The 18667-nt window shown below is 41.7% G+C and overlaps 1 protein-coding gene across 5 annotated transcripts in view; it reads right to left on the bottom strand.

Annotated features, from left to right (window-relative positions):
- Positions 1–277: 277 nt before the first annotated feature.
- Positions 278–18667, bottom strand: part of LOC140408377 (protein Hook homolog 3) — a 166546-nt gene continuing 148156 nt past the window's right edge. For 2 of the 5 annotated variants that reach the window (XM_072495488.1, XM_072495489.1), the window contains 3 exons: positions 10328–10399; positions 7964–8100; positions 278–3486 (listed from right to left, as the gene is read on the bottom strand). In XM_072495488.1, coding sequence (XP_072351589.1) covers positions 3315–3486; positions 7964–8100; positions 10328–10399 — 381 coding nt within the window. In that variant the 3' untranslated portion in view covers positions 278–3314. Of the gene's footprint in view, positions 3487–7956; positions 8101–10327; positions 10400–18667 lie in introns of all 5 variants that reach the window. The other 3 variants (XM_072495491.1, XM_072495490.1, XM_072495492.1) reach the window with 3 other exon arrangements.

Genomic DNA, 18667 nt, shown 5'->3' with positions numbered 1-18667 from the left:
CACCAGACCCACTCGAGGATTGCCCTCCGGAAGTACCTCGCCAGCACGAACACATGCCTACTTATATATACTATATATATATATATATATATATAGATATGTCATATCCTGTGTACATAATGGCAAAATATACTCTGTGCAAAAATCCAATGAAAAACATTAAAAAAAAAAAAAAATCTTGATACTGTTAACTTATTAACTCTGCTTGCATAGTTTTATTCCTGAGTAACTATCAATCATAAAACTACACTAATAGCATATGAATAAAATCAACACCTTTCTGAACTATTGACAGACTTTTATTTACAATATATTGAACTGTACATTTTTTGCAGCATGTGGAGCATTTGGGTCAGATACATTGAGGAAAGATACTGTGTAGCAAGCATATTGTTCACTTTGTGAACATTTCCTGAACCCAGTTCTGTTGGTTTATGGTATATACATAATTATATAAGCAGCATGTAGATTGGCAGTTACACAATGTGATCAAAGCAGAGAAGAAACTCAAGTACATAATAATAAACACTAATAACTTTAACATGTTTTGGGACAGAGAAACAAACAAATTTTCCTTAATCCTCCAACATTGTGCCTGAAATACTGCATATCAAAATACAAAAAGGTAAATAAATACATTAATACTACATTATTGTGCAAAGCTTAAAATCTTGCACTGTGGCTTTTCTTTCCATTTGCAGAACAAAGTAGCCAAAGCCGAAAATTATTGGATAGTAAACAGGAACATTGTTAAAACAAAAGCCAGGAAAAAGTAAATGAAAAGCCGCCAAAGCAAATGATAAAGTATGAGAATGATTAACATTTGTGTAAGTACTGAGACGCTGCCTGTTCTTACAAGCTTTCTCGTTGTACATTTTAAATGAGCTTCATTGTGGAAAGCCCACATTCAAAATTTACCAGTTGAATAACTAGTTTACAAATGGCACAAGATGGTACCTTGGGTACATGCATAATACGATTTTTTTGCTCAGGTTGGCATTCAGTGCTAGTGGAATCATAATTCCACTTTGGACAACTAATGTATGCGCCATCAGGTACAGAAAACCTGTTCTATTTTGTCCAACAACAGCATCCCACTAATGCATCATTATTCTGTAGTTTACCCTCACAGCATCTTAGATTGACAATTTAGTGTCAGTGAACAGTTTTTCAACATATCCAAATTAATTTATTTCAAACAGAAAGACAAGACCATCGGTCTTTGTTAGATTGACACCAGGTTCCAGAAAAGAGCAGTGTGCTTAAACACTGTGGCTCCCAGTTCCTTCTAGTAATATGTCCAAATTTACAGGTTTGATCGAGAGAGGACCTGGAGTCATATCGTTTTTGTATAGGCAGGTTAGAAAATTGAAGCAGCAGGTTAATAGATTATGCATCCAAACTCAAAGTCATGCAAATGAACAGCCAGTGCTGGAAAGCCATGCTGTAGATCATGCAATCACGTCACTGCAAATGAAGAACAAGAACACATTATTAAAGGAAAAAGGAACCAAATAACAAATATATTAATTTGTGACTTTTACATAATATCTAGTGGGAGGGGTTAGTGTTACCAAGTTTGATAACCATTGGTATGAAGTATGATTACAAAATAAACATAAGTTAAAGTTATTGCAATGGATACTATTTAAGTCATCATGCTTGTCATATTCTTTTGCATTAATACACCATCTGAATAGTCATTGTTAATAGTTCAAAAATGAGCAAGTCAAAGTTTATTTTCTAGACCAGGTGCTCTGTGAGAATCATTACTGACAGAATAATGTAACCTGCGTAAGCAACAACAGTAATTGATAAGTGAAGAGGATTGTTTTGTTTGAATGACGCACCCTTAAGGGCACTAACAACATTCAATACTAATGCATAGTTTTCAGAATGTAAATGTTATTTATGGCAAATTGTCTCATTCATAATTTCTACTACCCAAGCCATTACGAAGCAAGTGTTGGAAGCTCATATATATTAGTTTGTAGAAATACAGCAATATTGTAGTTTGTGTTTTATCCAAGTATATGGTAAAATAACACTGATTGAAGGCTTGAAAACTTCAAATATCTTCACATACTTTAGGCATAAGAAGAAATAAAGCACAGTAAATCTTTCTATACATTTACCTGCTCAAAAACTACAAATAATTGATTCACTCAGCTTGTTTTTGAGCAGATTGCTTTCATAGAACACATTGTCTAGTTTAAGCAAGGAAATATCTAAACTGCCAATCAGATAATTTTTCTCACCATCAAACACTGCCGTCAAGTATATAATTGAAGCAGAAGTATGTCTTTATTAAAAGGGGTAGGCTGGAAGAAAAGCTGCATAGCAATAGTTTCATTAGAAACAACAAGCATGGTTTAGAATGGTAGGCCTTCCTGACAACCTTTTTGAGGATGCTACAAATTAGATTAAATATTTTGGGACCAGCTAGATGGAGTGTAGTCTTTATGGGCCTTGCACTTTCCTACATAATTAAACTTAAAGCCACGGAAATCCAGGATAGAACAAAGGACCAGGCAAGAAACTGGTTATAAAGGAAATTGAGGTGTATCATCAGACTGTGGGAAGGTATTAGGTAAGGGAGCTATAGAGACATTTTTAAAATCTGAATATCATAGGTAACAAATGGATCCAAATTGTAGGGCCACCTGTAGAACAGTAGAGACGAGAACAAAGCTCAGGATTTCCAAAAAGAGTCAAGTGTGGCTATTTATCACTGGTCAAAATCATTTGTAAATATGAAATGACTACAGTTGAATTCACACAAATATTTAGAAAAGGACCCAAAGTCAGAGTAGACACACCATTTCCAACTTGTAGCCACTGTGACTAATTATTGTAAACAGGTTATATAAGTGTGGACAAGTGGAAGTCCATGAAGTTGTTATAAAGAATTCCAATATTTTGGTGGGACCACAATTTATACCACTGTAAAACAAATGCAAATACTGCCCAAAACTTTACTGATGATAAGTGCCAACTCTGCTTCTCTCTATAAATGACGCTTGACCAGCTGAGTGTTTTGGTCATTTTGTGTGTTTATATTTAAATTGCATCCAGTTCTCAGCAGCACACCACAAAGGGAGATATATATTTATGTTGTGAAGGATACAGGAGAAAGACCTATCTCAATGAAAAACAAGAGAAACTTCACCTTTCCGGTCTGGAAATAAGACCAAGGCAGACCACAAAGTATATAGCACAGGATATTTAAATTCACATTGCCACTTCAGAAAGGAAAGATAAGTGGAAAGGAGCAAAAATAAATCTAGAACAGGGGTCAGGTTGAAGGACTTCTCTTAAAGAGTGATAAATGTTTGAAATAATATGCCAGGCAAGATAGAAAAGGCAAAAATATTAGGTTTGTTCCAAATAGAGCTGGCTGCTGTGATGGAAGTGTTGTCCCAGAGAGAGCAGATTTGATGGCTGAATGGTCTTTTCTCATGATAGAAAATGCTGATAGCTGAAATACTAAGAAAGAGAATATTGTTTCAAACACTGATCAAGATGAGTGAGAAAGAGAAGGGGTAAGATGGGGAGGGGGGGGTGGTGGGAGTTGGAGTGCGAATGCATCAGTCAGAAGGGAGAGAGGAAGATTGACACACGGGGGGGGATAGATCTCTTTACCTTCTTTAAAACTAGGTACAGCCTAAATATATTAAATTAATATACTAACTTGTTTTCAGACAAGTTTGGTAATAGTTTGAAATGTCTCATTATTTGATGTATGTACTTCAGCCGGAAACACTGAAGTGTAAACATGTAATTTAAAGAAATACTAAGAAATTCTATATAGATTTACCATCTGTTCTATAATGCAGCTTAATTTATAGGACTTATGAAAGAAAAGTTTACATATTTTGTGTCAAATAACAATGATAATCCAAGCAGAATAATTTTAATCAGCTTGCAAAACATTTGATACATATTGCATTTTACCCTTAGTGCTAAAAATCTACTAAAAATAAAATTATAATGTTTGTCCAAAAGTTAAAGTAAATTCTAGAAACTGATGACATCAAATATATTGGCCCAGATTTTGCGGTAAGAACAATGGTGAGGCTATCAGCACTCACATTTAAGCAGTAAACTGGACAGCAACTTCTGGTATCTACACATGCACAATTAAACGTGGAAATCAGGAAGCCACGTCCATTATTTTCTGTTCCTGCATAAACTTTGCTACACTGGCATTTTGCCGAGAAACTCAGCATTCAAACACATGGTGGGTGTGAAGTTGCAGTACTTACTAATAAAAACCTATCTATTATGCCCGAAAAAATGGGATTTGTCCATTTAAGTGTGTGAATTGTTAATATTCTGATCAATCTTAACTAATGACAACTCATAAAGAGATTCAGCATTCAAATGTCTGAAGGGCATGAAGTTACAGTACTTACCTAATAGATACACACTAAACTCTTAGGTACCAAAAAAGGGGCTTTTCAATTCAAGTGAAGTTTTTTAAAATGGCAAGTGCCCCAGTTACTACCAAACATCACTTTTACAAATGTTAAGTCTCATTCCTCTGGATTTTAGTTATTGGAGATTTAAAAAAACATTTCTCTTACAATCCTTTCTTTTGTTCTCCTTCAATTTCAGTGTGATTTTTACATAAATGTTATAACTTCCTTGATTAGCCAGCAAGCCTCAGAAAGCTGGCCCTGTTCTCCCTAGATTATCTGTAGAAGGTGCCACGCTCCTATCAGATGCTCAATTATAATTAATTGTCATGCAAAAGCAAATGTCTGAGTAGCTGTAAGCGTAAGGAACAGAAAAAGCCACGTGTTTGTTGCTAATCGCAAAATCTGGGCCATTTTATTCCACTGAATTTTTGAAATCAACTTAGTAAATGTATTTTGGTGCAAGAAGTTCACAAGAATAATTCAAGACACAATTGAGGGGATATTTATGTTGAGTTACATACGAGCATACAAATAGAAGCTGGATGTCATTCAGTCCCTCGAGCCTGCTGCTCACTTGCACACATAGAAAAATTGCATTATAACAAAGAAGTTGGAGAATCCCCATGGAAATTCACCTCCATGTGTTTCAGGGCTGCTTGAATGTAACAATGTTAACCAGATAGGTCTACTCATTCACTCATCTTTCTTTAATTGTATTTTTCACTTGATACTTTTTCATATGGCATATTTTATTTGCACCACAAGTGTACTATAAAATATATTTAAAATTACATTGTATATTTTCCAGGAATTGAATTTGAGTTGTTTCTCAATATTGCCTTAAAATTAAAGCTAGAATGGCTCGGGGATGATGTCAGAAAGCAATTTGTTCTCCCCCCAAAAATCTGTTGCAGCTATGTCTATTGAAAATGTCAAAACGAAGACTGAATTGCAAGGAATTGAAGATAGAGATCAACCACAAACTGTAACAGGTTTAAAGGACAGAATGACCTACTACCATTCCTATGACTTCCCAGTGTTGGTATCACAATCAATCCTTTAATAGGAGTGTAGGAGAGGCAGTGGCGTAATAGTATTGTCACTGGACAAGTAATTGAGAGACCCAGGGTAATGCTCTGAGGACCCAGGTTCGAATCCCACCATGGCAGATGGTGAAATTTGAATTTGATAAACTGATAATTCTGGAATTAAAAATCTAATGAAACCATTCTGGATTGTCATAAAAAACCATCTGGTTCACTAATATCGTTTAGGGAAGGAAATCTGCCATCCTTGTCTGACTCCAGACCCACAGCAATGTGATTGACTCTTAAATGCCCTCAGGGTTGGGCAATAATAGCTGGCCCAGCCAACGACGTCCACATGAACAAATAAAATAAAATTAGTCAAATGGAGCAGCTTGACCCTTCCTGTCAGCCATGACACTCGCAGAATATGAAGCCAAGACAGAGGAAAACTCTGCTTTTTAAGGTTAGGAGGGAAGAGTTGCAGAGACCGTGTGAGTTATTTATATGGAATCTGAGTCATTAAATGGTTTCAAGAAGGAGGTAGATATATTTCTGATACAAAACGGGTTAAAGGGATATGGACAACAGGTAGGGAGGTGGATTTGAGACCAGGATGAGATCAGCCATGATCTGATCAAAGGGCTGAATCGTCTACTTCTGTTCCTAATTCCTATGATCCTACTTGATAAATCAACTGTGTCTCAGGGTGATAAATTCAATTTGAAGGATGCATTAGATCTGGGAAGCTAATAAACCTCATTTGCTGTCACTTTTCAGGAGGCCTTTTGATCTAGTGAAACAGATACCAAATGGAGAAGGAAAAGCTGTCAAATCCACAGCTTTAATATTTGGGAGCAATTTTACAAATCTTCATTGTTGACAGGGAATTCTTATTTTTTGGTTAGCTTATTTAAAAATCATTAGATTAAAAAAAGTTAGAAATTAGCAGTAAATGCGGTGTTCAGCTCATTTATCTTGCTTTGAGCACTTTGTACTGACTGAAATTTCTGAATAAAATTAAGATCTACTGGTAAGCACCACTAATTGAATCATAATTTACGAGGATGCAAATTAACTGATCGTTTGTACTTCAACTCCAACAAAAGTCATAAGCACGTTTTAGCTATTACTTTAAATCTTTTAGTACATATCACTGTAAAAGTCAGCACTGCAAAAAAACTGTAGAATACTTTTATTCCACTACTGGTAGGCAATAGTGGAATAGGCAATAGTGAAATTAAGCAGAGCCAGCATCAAATACTGATTAACAAGAATTTCCCTTTGGGACAATATGGCCTTTATCAAAACTCAGTATTAAGTGGAAATATATCAGTTTCCCATCCAATCCACTTTTTACACTCACAATGATAAGAATGCCAATTTGCTGAATTGTATGAGTTTTGAGTTGTTGACCTGTGTTACAGAACTGGGCAAAATCTAACCAACGTCTCCATTTAGGAAAAATGGGAAGATTGGGGCCAACATCTGTAAAGGACAATGTGTTAAATTGTTGCATGGACTGAAGTTAATTATTGCAATTGTTCTTAAAAATGTCTTTATGGCATTATTTCTTCATAATAGTCTTACCACAACATGAAACTGATAAAGCTACATAGAGTGAGAAAAGGCCATTTGACCCGACAACTCATGTCAGGTAGATGCCATGTATGGTCCTTACTGACCATATACTTCGTATCTTGTCACTATTGATCTCCTACATTAAGGATCAGTTCATAAGGGGCAGCATGGTGGTACAGTGGTTAGCACTGCTGCCTCATGGCGCCGAGGTCCCATGTTTGATCCCGGCCCTGGGTCACTGTCCGTGTGGAGTTTGCACATTCTCCCAGCATGGCATCCACCTCCCCCCACCCCCCACCCAACCCAAAAGATGTGCAGGGTAGGCGGATTGGCCATGCTAAATTGCCCCTTAATTGGAAAAAAAAATAATTGGATACTGTAAAAAAAAAAAAAATTTTAAAGGATCTGTTCATATGAGCAATAAAGTGAAACAATTTAAATAAAAAAAGAAACGGATCAAACCAAATAATAAAAGCAAAATACTGAAAACGCTGGAGATCTGAAATAAAAATGAAGTGCTGGAAAAACTCAGCACGTCTGCAGCATTAAAGAGTCATATCAGACTCAAAACATTAACACCTCATCTCTCTTCATAGATGCTGCCAGACCAACTGAGTGATTCCAGCACTTTATTTTGAAACCAAATAGTTGTGGAAATTGAAAGTTTTGCAGGAAAATATTCCCGATCACTCGTGCTGAATAAATTATGCAAAGGAGAGAATGTGGAACAAACATTATTCCATTGGTAATTTTATATTACACCTGTGGCTTAAAACTTCATATGTAAGCTAAATAATCAATACATTCAATTGAAACATTAACGCAAAGTTTTTAAAAATTCAACGATGAACAGAGGAAGTTTCCACGTGGCTGAAGATACTCATTTAAATTATATGCTGTATAATTGGTGCTGCAGCCATTGGCTGTACCTTCTACCTTGCTGTAGCTGGTTGCACATGACCAGGGTAAGGTCGCCGTGTACTTGTTGCTTGTCTCTGTCTAGCTAGGAAGGACTGCCCTGAACCAGTACTGGCAAGTCTTTCTTCTGCTGCTTTCTTATGAAGAGCCATTCCCTAGTGAAACAAACAAATACAGCCATTTACTATGAGCATGGGCACATTCAAAAATCTGATGGAACAGATAAAGACTGATTTCCTGATCTTAACCGTCACAAGAAACACATCTTTTCTGACACAACAGTTCGGAAAAAAGGGGTTGGTGATACATAATGCTTGGCTTCCATTTCTATCAGCCTGCCCGAGGATTCCGGAGGTTTTCCCCTCAGGGATAATGCAGAACCTGTGTTTGTCTTGCAACTGAGGAAGAGGAAGTGTTCCCATCACTTGCCTCAATTCTCCAACTCTGACCCCAGGGTACTCAAACGCAGAGGCAGTGGGGCTTTCCTCAGATCAGAGGATTTGAGTGGGTCTGGCAGCTCATTTTTAGACTCAAGAAAATTTTCAAGCTTTATGGGTGCTATCCTCCAGAGGTCATGCCTTTAGCTCTGTGCCACCATTCTCCCCAGTTCACCTGTACTTAACTCTGCAAGGTAGTGGGCCTCATTAATTTATTCATTTTTGGGATGACATCATCACTGGCAAGGCCAGCATTTATTGCCCATCACTTGCTCCCTTGAGAAGGTGGTGGTGGTGAGCTGCCTTCTTGAACCACTGCACTCCTTGTGGTGTAGGTACACACACACTGTTGTCAGGGAGGACATTCCAGGATTTTGACCTAGCAATGGTGAAGGAAAGGCAATATCGTTCCAAGTCAGGATAATGAGTAACTAGGAACTTGTAGGTGGTGATGCTCCCATCTGCCTGCTGCCTTTGTTTGTTTAGGTGGTGGAGGTTCCAGGTTTGGAAGGTGCCACTAAATGTGCCTTGTGACAGTCCATCTTGGAGATGGTACACACTGCTGCTGCCATGCATCGGTGAGATGTCTATGGTGGTGGATGGTTGCCAATCAATCAGGCTGCTTTGGAGGATGTTGAACTTCTTGGAGCAACACTCATCCAGGCAAGTGGAGAGTATTCCACCACACCCGACTTCTGAATTGTAAATGATGGATGGACTGGAGTCAGGACACGAGTTACGGACCCAGCCTCTGACCTGTTCTTGGTAGCCACAGTACTTGTGTGGTTGGTTCAGTTAAATTTCTGGTCGATGGCTTATAATCAAAGATGGTTAATTGCTCAAATCACTCATAGGATGATCTTGACAGTGTACAATATGGACACAATATGCACTTTCAATGCTAGGGTGACACTAGATAAGCGAGATCTATTAAATTGTTAATATGGTTGCGCACAGCTGTTCTAGTGCTTCCAATAAAAATATAATATTTACGAACAGGTAGAAATATATGTGATACTGTTCACATTTGCAAATTTCTGTAATACATTTTACACTGCAGGTGGAGAAAGAAAAGGTTATCAAGTGACAGATTACAAAAATTGGGGAAGATTTATTTAATAAAAAAAAGACAAACCAAGTGCAAGGGGGCCAGGACAACTAGGAAAGGTGGAGAGATGAGTGATACAAAGCATTTAATGTGGAACAATGAAAGGTACGAAGACGAAGGAGGAAAAACAGTAGGAATACAAGTTAAACAGTTCTGGATTACAGGACACACAGAAGGCTGCAGGATATTTGTCGATAGCTCGCTGTTACCAGCAAAGGTGCCAACGCTGAATTTTAGTGTACCCCACTATTCATTTCCTATCACTTTGACACCATCATTTGTCTCCTGTGATGCAGTTTTCAATCCACATTTGAGAACTGCCCGTGCTAACTAGATCTTGAGATCTGCAGCCACAGAGGAATCGACCATAAGTCCCAGGAGATTATAACAAGTCTGTTAAAGGCACTATAAAGCCACACTTGGAGCACTATTCTGGTCTATGCACTGCGGACAGGAAAGGTAATCAAACTGATGCCTACAAACAAGATTTTTATCAAGGAAATAGCTACATAAAACTCTGAAAACATGTTTAACATTACCTCAAACTGTAAAATCACAGGTTCAAGCTTAGAAGGAAGAAAGAAAGGTGAACAATGAATAGTTTTGAAACTATGGAGGATGATGAAAGCCATGGATTGGACACCCAATAAGCTAGGTGTGGTAAAATTCAAGGGATAGTTAGATAAATACCATATTTGAAATTGTGGGAGATTGAGATGCATTGGTTTTCAGATCCAGCTGCACAAACTAGAGCTTTGGCTGGTCCAACATTTTCCTATGTTGAATTCCAGAACTTTTTTGTTTACCAAGAATATTTTAATTATTTTGCACTCTTACCATGTTATACCATGCACTAACAATCAGCTTCTCCTCATGATCTCTCTGAATCTTTGTCTTCTCATACTCTTTCTAAAAGCAAAATGGTTCAAAAGGAAAAAAACACATTTTAGTTCAAAACCACTAATTTTCTTTGTCTAACTCACATGGTCTTTAAAGTTTATTATATGAAGAAAAATCAATAGCCGCAAGTGGAATAATTTTGAACCACTCAACCGATAACAAAATTTGGAGAAAAGAAACAGGTTCTATTTATATTGAGGAATGTTTCAATCTACTTCACCAATAATTGTTTTTCAACTACAATAATTTGTATGGACAAATACAGAAAACATTTCGCCAATAGTAAGCTAACACAAAGCAATGAAATAAACAAACAATTAACTAATTTATTGACGACAGTGGTGTTTGGAAAGGAATTTTGACAGCAAGAGACTCTCCTTTGCAGTAACATAGGATCTTCAACATGAAAATGCAAACTGGAGAAGGTGGTGGAATAGTGGTATTGTCTCTGGACTAGTAATCCAGAAACCCAGGATAATGCTCTGGGGATCCTGGCAGATAGTGAAATTTGAATTCAATAAAAATCTGGAATTAAAAGTCAAATCATGACCAATAAACTGTTCTGCTTCACTAAATGTCCTTTAGGGAAGGAAAACTGCCATCCTTACCTTGTCTGGCCTACGGTTGACTCTTTGCAATTCTTAGCAAGCCATCAAACCATTAAAAAATCTAAAAGGAATGAAATCAAATGGACCACCCGGTATCGACCAGAAACGACAACAGCAAACTCAGCCCTTTCAACGGGTGCTAACATCTGAATTGGGAGAGGTATCGCAGACTAGTCAAGCAACAGCCTGACATTATGACAGGGTCATACTCATAAAATAAAGGAGCAGGATTAGGCCATTTGGCCCATGGAGTCAACTCTGCGATTTGATCAAGGTTGATCTCATCATGGCCTTAACTCCACCGTCCTGCCCATTCTCATAGGAATTAGGAACAGAAGTAGACAATTCTGCCCTTCGAGCCTGCTCCGCCATTCAATCAGATCATGGCTGATCTCTTCCTGGTTTCAAATCCACGTCCCGACCTGTTCTCCATATCCCTTTAACCCGTTCTTTGTCAGAAAAAGATCTATCTCCTTGAAATCATTTAATGACTCAGAATCCACCACACAATGGAGCAGCGAGTTCCACAAATTCACCACCCTCTGCACGAAGTAGTTCCTCCTCATCACAGTTCTAAATCTACCGCCTCTCAACCTACATCTGTGACCTCTCGTTCTAGATTTCTCTACAAGGGGGAAACATTAAAGTTCCTCCGCTACCGTTCTCACCGAAAAAGTACACCACGAACCCGGTGGTGGCGGCAACACTGAACATATGGGGACAGTGGAGGCGACAGAGAGGGGTGCGGGGAGCCCTGGTGGGGTCCCCTATCAGGAACAACCATAGGTTCGCCCCAGGAAGAATGGATGGAGGATTTCAAAGCTGGTACCAGTGGGAATTAGGAAGGTGGGAGATTTATTCATAGATGGGACTTTTGCGAGCTTGGGAGCACTGGAGGAAAAGTATAAGTTACCCCGGGGGAATTTCTTGAGATATATGCAGGTGAGGGCGTTTACTAGACAACAGGTGAGGGAATTTCCGCGGCTCCCGACACAGGGGATACAGGACAGGGTGCTTTCAGGGGTGTGGGTCGGAGAGGGCAAGGTGTCAGAGATTTATAGAGAGATGAGGGAAGAGGGGGAGGAGTCGGTGGGCGAACTAAAAAGAAAGTAGGAAGAAGAATTAGGGGAGGAGTTAGAGGAGGGTATGTGGGCTGATGCCCTAAGCAGGGTAAATTCCTCTTCCTCATGCGCCAGGCTTAGCCTGATTCAATTTAAGGTGCTACATAGAGCACACATAACGGGGGCAAGATTGAGCAGGTTCTTTGGAGTGGAGGACAAATGTGGGAGGTGTGGCGGGAGCCCGGCAAACCATGCACATATGTTTTGGGCGTGCCCGGCACTGGAAGGGAGTGACGGGAGTGATTTCGCAGGTGGTGAAGGCCCGGGTCAAACCAGGCTGGGGGTTAGCTCTATTTGGAGTTGCGGAAGAGCCGGGAGTGCAGGAGGCGAAAGAGGCCGATGTCGTGGCCTTTGCGTCCCTCGTAGCCCGGCCCAGGATCCTACTCATGTGGAAGGAGGCGAAACCCCCCGGACTGGAGGCCTGGGTAAACGATATGGCGGGGTTTATTAAACTGGAGCAGATAAAGTTTGCCCTGAGAGGATCGGCTCAAGGGTTCACCAGGCGGTGGCAGCCATTTCTCGACTACCTAGGGGAACGTTAGAGGGAAGACGGATGACCAGCAGCAGCAACCCAGGGGGGAGGCAGTTGAGTATAGGTCAATAGAGTACGAGGTTTTGTTACTTGTACATTATTACTACTATTATTATTATTGTTAAAAAGTTTAAACATTTCTGTTTTGTTACTGTTATCGTTTCGCTTGTTTTGTAAGCGGGAAAAATGTTGCTCAGGGAAAAAAATTTCAATAAAATATATTTTTAAAAAAAACATTAAAGTTCCTTTTGTTACCTTGGATGTTCCAATGCACTTTGTAGTCAATGATGTACTTTTAAAGATTAGTCTTTTTAAAAAAAATGTGGATAACATGACAGCCAACTTGTGCCAGTTCCACAAACAGTAATGATATAATGATCAGATAATTATTCAGTGATGTAGGTTGAGGAATAAATATTAGCCAGGAGATCAGGTAGAGTCCTTTGATCTCTGAAATAGTGCGATGGAATATTTTATGTCCACCTGAGTGTTGACAGAGAGGTCTCAGTGCCTCAGGCGGCACGGTGGCACAGTGGTTATTTCCTCCGGGTGCTTTGGTTTCCTCTGACAGACCAAAGATGTGCAGGTTAGGTTATGGCCTCCCCGTACCAGCCTCCCTGAACAGGCGCCGGAATGTGGCGACTAGGGGCTTTTCACAATAACTTCATTTGAAGCCTACTTGTGACAGTAAGCGATTTTAATTTTCATTTTCATTTCATGGTGTTACGGAGAGGGGAGGAGAGTCTGGGCATGGGTAGAGTGCTCATTCCAAGAATCGGTGCAGACTCGGTGGGCCAAATGGCCTCCTTCTACACTGTAGGGTTCTTTGATTCTATGATTTGGTCCACGTTTACTTTATCAATCCCTCTTAAGTATTTTATACACCTCGATCAGATCCCGTCTCATCATTCTAAACTCCAGCGAGTAAAAGCACCAATCTCTCCTCATACGTCAATCCTTTCATAGAATTTACAGTGCAGGAGGCCATTCGGCCCATCGAGTCTGCACCGGCTCTTTGAAAGAGCACCCTACCCAAGCCCACACCTCCACCTATGAAATGAAATGAAAATCGCTTATTGTCACAAGTAGGCTTCAAATGAAGTTACTGTGAAAAGTCCCTAGTCGCCACATTCCGGCGCCTGTTCGGGGAAGTAACCTCACCCAACACCAAGGGCAATTTAGCTTGGCCAATCCACCTAACCTGCACATCTTTGGACTGTGAGAGGAAACCGGAGCACCCGGAGGAAACCCGCGCACACACGGGGAGAACATGCAGGCTCCGCACAGACAGTGACCCAAACCGGGAATCAAACCTGGGACCCGGGAGCTGTGAATCAATTGTGCTAACCACCATGCTACCGTTCTGCCCCAGAATCAATCTGGTGAACCTCCTCTGAACTGCCTCCAATGCCACTGCATCCTTCCTCAAATAAGGAGACCAAAACTGGACACAATACTCCAGATGTGGTCTCACCACATCTGCCATCAGACTTTTCCCTGCTGCCATCAGACTTTTGAATGGACCTACCTTGTATTAAGTTGAACTTTTCTCTACACCCTAGCTATGACTGTAACATTACATTCTGCAGTCTCTCCTTCCTTCCCCCATGTACGGTATGCGTTTCTTGCATGCGGTATAGCATGCAAGAAACAATACTTTCACTGTATACTAATACTTGTGACAATAATAAATCAAATCAAATCAAAATCACCAACACTCTGTACAACTGCAACACTTCTCTACTTTTATACTCCAGTCCTTTTGCAATAAATGCTAACATTCCATTTGCCTTTTTAATTACATGCTGTACCTGCAAAACGACTTTGTATGATTCATGAACAAAGCCACCCAGATCCCTCTGTCCAGACGTAATTTGAATCTGGATTTTCATTCAGTTAATAACTTGCCTTTCTATTTTTTTGGCCTAAATGGATAACCTCACACTTCTTAAACTCCATGTGCCAAATTTTGGCCCAATCACCCAGCCTATCGATATCCATCTGTAAAAAATTTTATCTCCTATTCACTGCCTGCTTTCCCACCTATTTTAGTATCATCCACAAATGTTGCTATGTTGAACTCTGTCCCTGCTTGCAGATCATTTATATAGATTGTAAACAGTTGAGGTCCGAGGATTGATCCCTGTGGCATCCTGCTAGTTGCAGTTCGCCAGCCATATATCCCAACCCTCTGCTTCCTGTCAGTTAACCAATCCTCAATCCAATCTAGTACTCTACCCCTAATCCCCTGCAATCTCATCTTCTGGATCAGTCGTTTATGTGGCATCTGGTCAAACGCCTTTTGGAGGTCTAGATATATCACATCCACAGGTTCCCCATTATCCACCTTGCTGGTTATGTCCTCAAAGAACTCAAGTAAGTTTGTCAAGCATGACTTACCCATCATAAAACCATACTGACAATGGTGGATTGAGCTTTGTCTTGCCAAATGTTCAGTCATCTCCTCCTTAATGATTTATTCCAGCAAACTTCCCCACCACTGGTTATGATATTTCAGAATCCAGGGAATTCTGAAATATCATAACCAATGCATCCACTATCTCTAGATAAATTGCCCCTTAATTGGAAAAAAAAAGAATTGGGTACTCTCATTTTTTTTTAAATTAAAAAATAAATAAATCTTTAACCAGTAAATTAACTCCATCTCCTGTTCCATCCTGTCTATCCTTTCGGAATACTGAGTACCCTTGCACATTCAACTCCCAGTCCCAGTCCCCCTGCAACCATGTTTAGTAATCCCCACCAAATCATACCCTTTGTTTCTATTTGTGCTGTCAGCTCATTGACCAGGGGCAAAATTCTCCGCAATCGGCGCGATGTACGCCGACCGGCGCCAAAAACGGCGCAAATCAGTCCGGCATCGCGCCACCCCAATGGTGCAGAATCCTCCGCATCTTGGGGGGCCGAGCCCCAACCTTGAGGGGCTAGGCCCACGCCGGACTGATTTCCGCCCCGCCAGCTGGCGGGAAATGCCTTTGGTGCCCCGCCAGCTGGCGCGGAAATGACATTGCCGGGCGGCGCATGCGCGGGAGCGTCAGCGGCTGCTCACGGCATCCCCGCGCATGCGCAGTGGAGGGAGTCTCTTCCGCCTCCGCCATGGTGGAGACCATGGCGAAGGCAGAAGGAAAAGAGTGCCCCCACGGCACAGGCCCGCCCGCAGATCGGTGGGCCCTGATCGCGGGCCAGGCCACCGTGGGGGCACCCCTGGGGGCCAGATCGCCCCGCGCCCCCCCCCCCCCCCCCCCCCCAGGACCCCGGAGCCCACCCGTGCTGCCTTGTCCCGCCGGTGAGAGAGGTGGTTTAATCCACGCTGGCGGGACAGGCATTCTAGCAGCGGGACTTCGGCCCATCCGGGCCGGAGAATCGCCGGGGGGGGGGGGGGGGCGCCAACCGGCGCGGCGCGATTCCCGCCCCCGACGAATCTCCGGTGCGATTCGGCAACCGGCAGGGGCGGGATTCACGCCAGCCCCCGGCGATTCTCCGACCCGGCGGGAGGTCGGAGAATCTCGCCCCTTATTCCGAATACTGCGTGCATTTAGGTCCAAGGTTTTTAAACATATCCCACTGATTTGTCTTTCCCCTGCAGGATTTTCATGTGCACCACCCTTTTCACACATTCTGACCTCCTTTATTAATCTCTGATAAGACTCAACAGTCACCTTACATTTTGATTTTTTAGGTTTCCTTTCCCCTCCATTGTGGTTAGACTGGCCCTGCTTGTTCATCCTATTAACCTCCATCTTCTTCTCACATGCTGACCTGTTGTTTTGGTTCCCATTAACTATTATACTTCTTGTAGTTTTAACCTTCCCTTCCCTCCTACCCCATTTGCTAGTTTAAAGGGTTTGAGACCAGCTTATTTATCCTTTCTCCATAACCCTTTAACCCGTTACCAATTAAAAATCTAACTCCTCCTTAAATTTACTTACTGTCCCAGCATCCACCACAGCTGGGTGTAGTGAATTCCACAGATTCACGACCCTTTGGGAGAATTAGTTTCTCCTCGACTCTTTAAATTTGCTACCTCTTATCCTACCTCTCATTCTAGAATGCCCCACAAGAGGAAGCTTCCGCTCCACGTCATGGAATATTCATGGAATCATACCTTATAGACAATGTCCCAGACATCACTATCCCTAGATACGTCCTGTCCTATCGGAAGAAGAGGCCCAGCAGAGGTACCGGCACAGTGGTATACAGTTAGGAGGGAGTTGCATTTGAGTCCTCAGCATTAACTCCGTCCTCAAGAAGTCTCATGGCATCAGGTCAAACCTAAGGAGACCTCCTGCTGATAACCTGCTGATAATCAGGTAGGGCAGTGGATGTTGTCTATATGGACTTCAGTAAGGCCTTTGACAAGGTCCCTTATGGTAGACTAGTACAAAAGGTGAAGTCACACGGGATCAGGGGTGAGCTGGCAAGGTGGATACAGAACTGGCTAGGCCATAGAAGGCAGAGAGTAGCAATGGAAGGATGCTTTTCTAATTGGAGGGCTGTGACCAGTGGTGTTCCACAGGGATCAGTGCTGGGACCGTTGCTCTTTGTAGTATATATAAATAATTTGGAGGAAAATGTAACTGGTCTGATTAGTAAGTTTGCAGACGACACAAAGGTTGGTGGAATTGCGGATAGCGATGAGGACTGTCGGAGGATACAGCAGGATTTAGATTGTTTGGAGACTTGGGCGGAGAGATGGCAGATGGAGTTTAATCCGGACAAATGTGAGGTAATGCATTTTGGAAGGTCTAATGCAGGTAGGGAATATACAGTGAATTGTAGAACCCTCAAGAGTATTGAAAGTCAAAGAGATCTAGGAGTACAGGTCCACAGGTCATTGAAAGGGGCAACACAGGTGGAGAAGGTAGTCAAGAAGGCATACGGCATGCTTGCCTTCATTGGCCGGGGCATTGAGTATAAGAATTGGCAAGTCATGTTACAGCTGTATAGAACCTTAGTTAGGCCACACTTGGAGTATAGTGTTCAATTCTGGTCGCCACACTACCAGAAGGATGTGGAGGCTTTAGAGAGGGTGCAGAAGAGATTTACCAGAATGTTGCTTGGTATGGAGGGCATTAGCTATGAGGAGCGGTTGAATAAACTCGGTTTGTTCTCACTGGAACGAAGGAGGTTGAGGGGAGACCTGATAGAGGTATACAAAATTATGAGGGGCATAGACAGAGTGGATAGTCAAAGGCTTTTCCCCAGGGTAGAGGGGTCAATTACTAGGGGGCATAGGTTTAAGGTGAGAGGGGCAAGGTTTAGAGTAGATGTACGAGGCAAGTTTTTTACGCAGAGGGTAGTGGGTGCCTGGAACTCGCTACCGGAGGAGGTGGTGGAAGCAGGGACGATAGTGACATTTAAGGGGCATCTTGACAAATACATGAATAGGATGGGAATAGAGGGATACAGACCCAGGAAGTGTAGAAGATTGTAGTTTAGTCGGGCAGCATGGTCGGCACGGGCTTGGAGGGCCGAAGGGCCTGTTCCTGTGCTGTACATTTCTTTGTTCTTTGTTCTTTGTTCAAGCTGATGAATCTGTACTCCATGTTGAACACCATTTGGAGGAAACACGGAGGATGGGGACTGCAATGTCCATCACCAAGAGTGGATCGGCAGCACTGCTGCAGACCAAGCTGGCTGGTTCCGAAATGCCGCAGCTGCTAGCGGTAGCGAGGGAACCAAGAGGAACAAATCTACTTGACCTCTTCCTCACCAACCAACCTGCTGCAGATCCAGCTGTCCAGGACAGTATCAGTAGCAGTGACCGTTGCACAGTTCTTGTGAAGATAAAGTCCCATCTTCACATTGAGGATACCTTCCATTGTGTTATGTGGTACTACCACGTTGCTAAATGCAATACATTTAGAACAGATCTCGCAACTCAAGACTGGGCAACATTGAGGCAATGTGAACCATCAGCAGCAGTAGAGTTGTACTCAATTACAATCTATAACCTCATGGCCCAGCATACCTCCCACTCTACCATTACTACCAA

Source organism: Scyliorhinus torazame, chromosome 3 (assembly GCF_047496885.1).
Source record: "Scyliorhinus torazame isolate Kashiwa2021f chromosome 3, sScyTor2.1, whole genome shotgun sequence".
Classification (NCBI taxonomy): domain Eukaryota; kingdom Metazoa; phylum Chordata; class Chondrichthyes; order Carcharhiniformes; family Scyliorhinidae; genus Scyliorhinus; species Scyliorhinus torazame.
This window is presented reverse-complemented; position numbering and strand designations above follow the sequence as displayed.